The sequence below is a fragment of the Brassica oleracea genome, chromosome C9 (assembly GCF_000695525.1).
Source record: "Brassica oleracea var. oleracea cultivar TO1000 chromosome C9, BOL, whole genome shotgun sequence".
NCBI classification, from domain to species: Eukaryota; Viridiplantae; Streptophyta; class Magnoliopsida; order Brassicales; family Brassicaceae; genus Brassica; species Brassica oleracea.
Window position 1 is genome coordinate 30,274,742 of NC_027756.1, and position 10,129 is coordinate 30,284,870.

Below are 10,129 nucleotides of genomic sequence, written 5' to 3' on the forward strand. Positions count from 1 at the left end.
TGTTCGAAGACCAGCGTCATTCTGTAACAACTACTTTCTGACCGGTAATGTCCAACAGTTTGCACTTCTGACCCTCCTTCACAATCTGTATAGGAGAACGATGTCGAATAGTGTAAGTAATATGTAAGCATTAACAACTTTATCACGTATACGATCACGAACCTACTAATAGACTTAGACTTACCTTCTGGGAGCTTGAAGGAGATTGTGAAAATGGTTTTGAAATCTTAGCAGGAGCTGGTGGAGTGTGTACATGTGAGTGTGTATGAAGAGTTACTGTAGTTGGTGACTCTTTGTCTAAATTGTCGAATAAAACTCTGCTCACTGGCCATGCTACAAACGTCTTCAAACAGTCACATAGGTTTGAGTGGTTTTCTGTTGGCCGCCAAAGAAATGTCTCTCTTACCGTTACCGCATCCACAAATACTTTAACAGCATTTGGTCCAAGAGGAAGGCCATCCACCAAGGCTTTAGGATCACCACTTTCCCAACGACCTTCAGCAACTGTTTCTTCATCATCTGTTAGCCAATGTAGAAGTTTGCACTTGTTTAAAGCTCTTATCTCTGGGCTCTGTCAAACAAATAAATCCAACATAGGAAACACATTACTAGATTTTTGAAACAGAAACTTAACATCAAAATGAGATGAGGAATGAAAACCTTACATTACTGGGAATGTCATCTGGATTGAACTTCTCGTCATGAACACAAACAGAATCCTGAGGCCACGCAACAGTTTCTCCTACAAACTGACTAATAGTATACATTTTCGGCGCCGGTCTCCAAAGAAATGCATCTTTTTCAAAAGCCGTCTCAACTACCACCTTAGCTGAATTAGGACCCAATGGTATATTGTTAACAAACTCCATAACATCAGAAGACAGAAAATGACCTTCTGCTACTTTGGATTCCTTGTCACACTAATCGTATAGAATACACTTAGGCTGCGGTGTCCTTTTGTTTACACTCTACAAATATTAATCAACACAACAGTTACATTTCATTCAAGTTCAGCAAGAATACTTATTACACTAGAACTTACTGATGGTGGTGAATTTTCACCCACTTCCGAGTTTGGCCGCTGCAAATTGACATAAAAATTAGGTTAGCATTTTGCAAAAATCAAGAACCAAAGGACAGTTTATCTTTCACACTAACTCGACTATTCCTTTTTGCAAGAGCCTCTTGTAGTTCGTGGACCTGCTGATTCAACTGAATTTGTGTCTGTTGCATTTCAGTCACATACTTGCTCTTGACTTCGAAAAAAGCAAGTTTGCTCACACTCATTCCTCTACCCATAGCCCTCAAGCGTCCAGGATTGTCAGGTCCTAAGATCTGACTAAGAGTGTCTTCTTTTGGGTTTGAGGATGATGCTCCTGGATCATCAGACCGAATAAACTCATTCGCCTTTTCCTGAAACATGTTGAAGTTATCTTTAAGTAGTTTAATTCTAATGTAAAACTCAGAAGCGAATTAAATAAAAAAAACAACGAATTACTATTTTTTCAGCAGCATCCGTGTTTACTGCTGTCCCATCCTTTTTAGTTCGTGACTTGACCCACATATTCAGTCTCGTCACTTCACTGGGATCAGAGCTCTCTTTTTTCTGCATAATGATTCAGGCTCTCTTATAAAAAACCAATTTCAAATAAAATAACATTTGCATACCATTCAGGCTCTTTCATAGGTAATATACTTACTAAATCTTCTGCCAATCTAACCATTCCTTTACGGCTACATGTATGAGGAATCTGATTACGTCTTCTTTCCTTGTATGCATCGCTAACAGCCTATATAGAAGTGTTATTATGCTGAATATGATAATGAAACTAAGTACAATTTCATACCTTGAACTCTTTACTAGTCTTCTCTTTCACAAACTTCCTCCACTCTGCCACTGCAATATTGTCTGGCCGCAACTTCAATCGCTCTGCATGGTTATCAGCTTTAATAATCTGATTAGCCAAGCGTGATTTAGAGGCCCTCCATAAGCATCCCATCTGTTTCATAACTGCCGCTTTCTCGTACTCTCCATCCAGTTCAAACCGTAACTACAATAACAAGAAAAGATAAGAGTACTAAGACCAGCATAATTTACAATGTGAACGAAAACAATTACCTTAACAGATTTCCATAGAACAGTCTTCCGCTCCTCACCTATTTTTCTCCAATCATCTATGACCACAGGAACATGTTCCCTTACCAAGGGACCTAAGTAAGAACACAGCTTAACTGATCCTTCTCCACAAGGTTCTCCAAACTCGGTGAACTCCACTCTTATGCGTGCATTAGGATATCTCGCAATATCTTTCATCTTTGTTCATCCTCAGTGTTTCTTAGTCCGGGGCTGTACCGTATCAGTACCCTCATCACGAGCCTTAGCACCTTCAGAATCTTTGTTGGGTTCTTCTCTACCATCCTTAGAACCTTCAGAATCTTTGTTGGGTTCTTCTCTACCATCCTTAGCACCTTCGGAATCTTTGTTGGGTTCTTCTCCACCATCCTTAGCACCTTCGGAATCTTTGTTGGGTTCTTCTCCACCATCCTTACCACCTTATGATTCATCAAGCTGTGGCTGTGTCGGGTTCTGTGTGTCTTCAGGCTGTGATTCCTCAATACGCATATCTTGCTGCGTCTCCCCAGGGTATATGGTGCCAATGAATACCGGCTCATCATCTTGTACAATGGTCTTCCTTTTCTTTGATTGCTTTTTCCCTTTACCCATGGCAATCCTACAATCAAACTCGAGGGAAACTAAAATATTAACTGAAAGTCAAACCAACTCAAACATGAATCCTAAATAGTTAATCAACGAAATCAAACATATATTCCATAATAGGTAATCAACCAAAGAATGTCATGCAAAACCAAGAATAGTTAATCAACGAAATCAAACATAGATTCCTTCACAATCATCTCTGACATTCTCAGCCTCATCTGATATGTCTTCTAGACTCATATCCATATCCGAAGGCAATGGACCTACATCTCCATGTAGGTCTTCCACTTTCTCATCACTATATCTTCTACTTGGACCCTTCATAACTACATACCAACTCGATTCATCATTTTCCCTTGAGTAAAATATCTGTCTCGCTTGAGATGCTAAAATGAATGGATCCTTTGCAAAGGATATGTGGCTGTGATTAAAATTAACCAGCGTAAAGCCATCCTCTACCTTCACACCGTTACCTTTAACTGCCCACTGACACCTGAATATTGGGACGTAGAAGGCATTGTAATCTAGTAATATAATATCAACTACTCTCCCATAGTAGGATACAACGTCTACCACCTGCGCTGTGTCCCTTGCACTAGATCTACACATTGCTGTTGCCTCATAGTAAACCCCACTATTCTGACTTAGCCTATGCACCGAATTTGTATGAAACCGTAGGCCATTCACAATGTAGCCTGTGTAAGATCTGGATATGCTACGAGGACCATAGGCCAGCCACTTCAGTGTCTCTTCCTCATATTCTGAATCAATAGGTATCTAACAATTATTTAAAAAAATGTCAGCTACAGTACATGGTTATAAAATCCACTAAAAACATATACATTATAACATGCCTGTTGCTTAAGCCACGCTGCAAATTTTTCAGTGTGCATACGCCATAAATAAGTTGCATCCCGTTTACATCTACTATTTGAGTCTTGTAGATGTTGTAAATGAGCACTTGCATATGAAAAAAACAAACCTCAAATTACATCAAAAACTTCCAAATAAAATAAGTATGAATGAATACTATTATAAGTACTAAGAGAAACTTACTCAACATATGGATCCACCATAGCCGTGTTCTGTATTACAGCAAGATGAGCTATTTTCTTATCTGTATCAGTGAGAGTGAATGAGCGGCCAGCTGATATAGGACGACCTTCAAGGATGGAATGGCTCTCGTACTCAGTGTTTCTGTCCTCTTTTTATTCTACAGTTGTTTTAGTCTTCAAGAAAGCCGAGCAGAACTTCATGCACTCTTCTGCAAGATAAGACTCAGCTATACACCCTTCTGGTCTTGCTGTGTTTCTTACATAGTCTTTCAATACTTTCATGTACCTGTTTTAAATGAACATCAAATGTGAATAATAAGTCCATTTGGAACATAAAGAAAATATTTTTTAACAAGGAAACACACCTTTCAAATGGATACATCCATCGGAAATGGACAGGACCACCAAGTCGAGCTTCTCTTCCTAGATGCACACACAAGTGAACCATGATGTCGAAGAAACTAGGTGGCCAAAATCTTTCTAAAATGCATAGAGTGTCCACAATTTCAGTTTCCATTAGCTAGAGTTGTTCCATATAAATTACTCGTTGGCAAAGAAGGTTTAAGAAAGCGCATAAGCGGAAAATGGCTACCCTAGGACCCTTAGGTAGTAAGCCCCTAATTGCTACTGACAGCAGTTGTTGCATTAGGACGTGATAATCATGAGATTTGAGACCCATCACCTTACACTCCTCTAATGATATACAACTAGATATATTAGCACAGTAGCCATCAGGACCTTTAAAATCAAAGATCCGCTTACAGAATGTGTGTTTCTCTGACTTTGACAAAGACCAAGGAGCTGCTGGGAGTAATATCCTTTACCCTGAGCTTTTGGATGCAAATCCTTCCTGATACCAAGACTTTCAAGATCCTTTCTAGCCTTTAGACCATCCTTTGAATTGCCACAATGTAACAATGTGGCAATTAAGCTTGCAGCCACATTCCTCTCCACATGCATAACGTCTAGATTATGCCGAATAGGGAGCTCCTTCTCATGTTAAAGCAAACAAAGAAATTAATTAGATCTTACTAAGTACAAATACAAATTTAGTAAGTTGGAAGTTTAAACATACCTCCCAATAAGGCAATGTGAAAAATATCGAACGTTTCTTCCATCTAGATAATTCCTCTTCGTCTTTGTCTCCTAAATCTTCATCTTCATCAGATTCACTTACTTCGTCCTCATTATCAGATGGTATGTCAACTCGAGCAGCTCTCTTTTTGCCAGACTGTTTTCTATTACCAAAAACATTCTTGTAGTTCCTCAGCACAAATGAGACATTCCTACCCATGAGTATCCTTCCCTTTGTCCCATGTTCAGTTTTCCCATCAAACCAAGTCTTCTTTCCTCTGAAACTATGTAAGGGAGGCAAACATTTCCGGTGGCCCATAAATACAAATTTCCTACTATTACTCAGCCACAAACTATCTGTGTGCTTCCCGCATATAGGACAACCCATTTTACCCTGGACTTTACAACCAGCAAGATTCCCATATGCTGGGAAATCACTAATAGTCCAAAGAAGCATTGCCTTAAGCGTGAAGGTTGTCTTACTAACTGCATTATAAGTTAATTCGCCTATGCACCACAGATGATTTAAATCTTCCATAAGGGGTTCTAAGTATACATCTATACTATTACCCAGTTGATGCGGTCCTGGAATCAGCAGACTGAGCATGATGTTCTCCTCCTTCATACATAGGTCAGGAGCCATGTTGTAATTAACCAGTAGCACAGGCCAACAACTGTAACGGCTGTTCTTCATACTGAAGGGATTAAACCCATCAGTTGAAAGCCCAAGTCGCAAGTTCCTCTCCTCCGCTGCGAACGATGGATACTTGTCATTCATTGACTGCCAAGTAACATGGTCTACTGGATGACGCAGTTTCCCATCTGTGCTCTTGTTATTGAAATGCCATCTTAAATCCATTGCAAGTTGCTCAGATCTGAACATCCTTTTCAGATGAGGTATTAATGGAAAGTATCTCAAAACCTTCTGTGGAACACCCTTTTTGAATTCACCAGTGTGCATGTTGGTCTTCCATCTAGACGCCTTGCATTTTGGGCAACTCTCAGCCGTCTTCAGCTTCTTTCTAAAAAAGCAGCAGTCGTTCACACAAGCATGAATCTTGTGATATCCCATATCAAAAGATTTCAAAAACTTCTTGACATCATAAGTTGATGTGTGCATCACATTGTCTTCAGGTAACATGTTTGGCAATGTTTGCAGTAAGTCATCAAAGCTCTTGTCTGACCACCCATTCTGAGAATTAATCCTAAACAATGACACCACAGCTGATAGCTTGCTATGACTCGCACACGTTGGATATAAGGGGGTTTCAGCCTCTGCAAGTTTTTGCTAAAAACTCATTTTGCTAAATCTTCATCTAAGCAGTTTGCTGCTTCATATAAACTAAGGATCTCAGCATTCCAGAATCTATTTTTACCTTCCACTACAGCTACAGCGTGACCATCTCCATGGTGAAACCAATCCGACCGTACCTTGTAAGCGTCATCCATTCCATTTATAACCAAATGAGAGACAACCTCCTCACTTGTATGGCGATATAGATTGCGGCATCGGGCGCATTAACATACAATCTTCCCATTAACTCCTAACTTAGCAGTAACAGCGTTGACAAAACCCCGAGCACCTCTCTCATATGCAGAATCAACTCTTACGTTCATGTAAATCAAACAAAAATAAAAAGAAAGTTATGACAAGAATTGTTTAAATGCATAAACTGAACACTTAAACAAATATACATACCTGCATAAATGCACCCATGACTTGTCCAACATTGTCTGCATAAAGTTAGGACCCTTGCCACAGTTCAAACAAGCGTACATGGTTCAAGCAGCAATGACAACAAATTACACTTCAAAGTGTTAACCGCAAACAACAAACGCATTGTCTACAAAAGTGTACAAATGATTACAAAATGAGAAGAAGTAAATAGATGTGTCTAACCTTCACCTAATATAGCAGACGTGAGATTGGGAAGACACGAACCCACAACTGCGGAAAAAAATGTGATTATTGGAAACAAAGATGAACCCATGGGAGAGTGATAGAGAACATCGAAAACCTAACTAATCACAACATTGAGCAGGGCCAAAACCTAACTACATACTACACATGAATCAATCAACGCTAAGAACTCACTTTTAATTTTGAATCTCGGATTGAAATCGGAGATGAGGATGGCTAAATGGAATAGCGAGACGCCGGTGAAAAACAGTGATTACGACTGGTGAGTGAAGAGAAATCGAGTTGGAGAGGGTGGAGAAAGCGTAGAGCTCGATATGGAGAGGAAGAAGACAGAGAAAACGAGAAACCTTTTTGTTTTTTTTTTCTAGTGCTATGAAAAGTATTGGAGAAGCTAATTGGCGGCGAAAACCCTTTTTTTCTAAGTGTTGGCGCTGATTGTAAAAACTTGGGTGATTAGTGAGTTTTTAATTTTTGTTTACTGATTTTTGGACGTAGCTTAAGTATAATGCTATAAGTTTGTTATCCAGACTTCCAACTACCTTTCCATAGCAGTTACGAAAATTGTGCTATTATAATCTACTATCAATACCTATATTTGTTGTAGTGCTACTAGAATAAACCTAAGGAGAAGAAAGGAAAAAGTGGCGAAACATCTGAAGAGGGGGGCCAATGATAAGGAAAAGGAAAGTTTCCGGAAGAGAGTCTTCAGGATTCCTATAGATAAGCCATTCGATGATTGTTCTTCAGAGAAACCAGAGAGAAAGAAGAAGACATTAGGAGAATGTTCTATGTAGCTAGAGAAAAGATGAGGATGAGGATTACATTGAAGACGAAGAGTGATCCTGTGCAATTTGCAATACCATGCACGGTGAACGGTATTGAGTTCCCACATGCCTTGTGCGACACAGGAGCATCAGTCAGCATTCTACCTAGGGTTATAACAGACCATCTGCGTTTGCAGGTGGAGCCTTCGAAGGAATTGTTCACTGTTGTCTATTGTTCCCAGAGGAACTCATGAGGAATTGTGAGAGACATAGAGGTGCAGATTGGTAATGCCCTAGTTCCAGTTGATTTTCATGTCTTGGACATCAAGTTAAACTGGAACTCTTCTCTACTACTTGGGAGAGCTTTCTTGTTAACAGTGGGAGCAGTGTGCAACTTGCAAACCAACCCGTTGTGTCTAAGACTCATCGATCCTAATGCCCACTACGACCCTATCCCAGTCAAGACGCCACAGACGATCTCCAGAAGAATCAATGATCTCGGAATCATTGCAACTTGCCACTGTGGAGCCGAGTACGAGACAAAATATTCAGCGTCAATCGAGACTCACACATCAACATCGATCGACAGTGGCCATCAGAAATCGACCGATATACCACATGACGAATCAGTCGATAGTTGTCCAGATGATTGGGAGAACGACTACTACAATCCCGCTATTGCCGCATACACCAGACAACACATGCATATAGAAGAGTATGATGAAGACTATGAGGGGGAACGAGCTACTAAGTACAGAGCCATCCTTGATGAGGAAGATAAACTCTTACTTCATTCCTCCTGGAAAAGGAATGCACCATCGATCGACATGACAAGCTGGCCATCGATCGACACTCAACCTCTTCAACGCTACCGAAAACGAGCATCGACCGATACTGCCTACTACAAATCGATCGGCACTGAAGTCAACCGTGCACAAGAAAAAGACTACTCGATTGGCAGTTGGGCAGATGAACACCACCACGAAAGCTTTGCAGTAGAAACATCAACCTACGCACCAGGAGCAGATAAACTACAAGACAGTTTCACAGACGAGGAGCTGCTGAACATGCAAAAACGCGATGGAACAGATCAGATTTGAGCAGAAGCTGCTTGGGAAAGAACTCGTCTCAGCCATCTGATCGACAGGGCAATCCACCCATCGATCGACACTCATCACACATCGATCGAAAGAAGACGACCCCCATCGATCGACAGCAGACAACCTCCATCGATGAACATGCATCATCACACATCGATCGACAACCACATGCCAGCATCGATCAATGACTGTCCACCACGCCCACATACGATGAAGTCTCAAAAAGACTTTCAAACCAGGGAAGAGATAGATCAGTTGGTAGTAGGGATCTATAGAGCTCTCGATGGGAGATGTGATGACATCTATTTTCCAATGGATCTTAGCATAAGTGCTTTGACATCCAAGATTGAAGCTATACAAGGGGAATTGGTGGAGATTCAGAGTTACATTGCCCGTCGACCAGAAGCATCGTGATCGATCGACAGACGCAACAACATATCGGCCGACATTCACCATCGAACATCGGCCGACGACACTACAAACCGAGGCCGGCTAGTACCAAAGATGACATCAGACATGTCCGACACACATTACCATGGAGAGGAGATCTCAGCTGACACTTACACCACACTTAGGAGATATCAGTTCAACCTGGAGAGTCTTGAAGAAAGATTGGAGAGGATGGAAAACACAACTGCAACAATGAAAGAAAAATGGCGTAGAGGTGATGAAGCTATGAGAGACTTCACTGGTATACGGTTCAACAAGCGCAAAGAAGAGATGGATACTTGTTTTCCAACAAGTCCCAGTTCTCAACATTACTAGCCAAATCACCTCCAAAGTCAAGCTAAATGACTATAACAAAGCGCTGAGTGGGAGGCAACCCACTATTAGGTAATATTCATTAAGTTTTTATTAATATACTGTTTATGTTGGTTTTTAATTATTACAGGTCATAAAAAAAGAGAACCGAGTAGACGATTGCCATCAGTATCGACCGATGCGAAACTGTCGACATCAATCGACATGGCCTTACCTGCATCGACCGACATCAACATCATTACATCGGTCGACATTCATTCTGGGCTAGTATATCGTTCTTACTTGTTACATTGAGTCCTTATGATTTATTTCCAACCATAACTCCGATTGAGTTTACACTGGGGACAGTGTAGTTTAAGTCAGGGGGGAGGTTTACTGATATTTATTTACTTATTAGTCTTATTAAAATGTTTTCAAAATTAAGTTATTATTGAGTCAAGAAGTTTAGCATCATTCTAGACTTACTGATTGCAGATAGTACTAAAGATACTAAAGTGGATCAACCTGTCAACTATCCACTCTTGCTGAGATTGTTTTGAAGGAACCAAAGCTGGCCTCCAACACTAAACTTGACATAACTGCTTGTCTTGGGGCTTGATATGCATGGGATCAGATTCTTCAAACAAGTCTGGAAGGTAAAGCCTTGTGTATATAGATTTATCACCCTTTTTCTCTCTATTTTTGAAATTATAGATTAATATATATATAGATATATATATATATATATATTATTA

At 40.3% G+C, this 10,129-nt stretch overlaps 1 protein-coding gene across 1 annotated transcript; it reads right to left on the minus strand.

Annotated features, from left to right (window-relative positions):
- Window positions 1–2,554: 2,554 nt before the first annotated feature.
- On the minus strand, window positions 2,555–6,627 carry LOC106314771. Its single transcript, XM_013752595.1, has 11 exons — window positions 6,548–6,627; window positions 6,376–6,454; window positions 6,225–6,279; window positions 4,850–6,123; window positions 4,599–4,764; window positions 4,140–4,197; window positions 3,971–4,060; window positions 3,776–3,916; window positions 3,574–3,679; window positions 2,911–3,496; window positions 2,555–2,754 (listed from the first exon to the last, which is right to left on the minus strand). Exons 1-11 carry the CDS (start codon window positions 6,625–6,627, stop codon window positions 2,555–2,557), a joined length of 2,835 nt encoding a protein of 944 aa, XP_013608049.1.
- Between the last annotated feature and the right edge of the window lie 3,502 nt (window positions 6,628–10,129).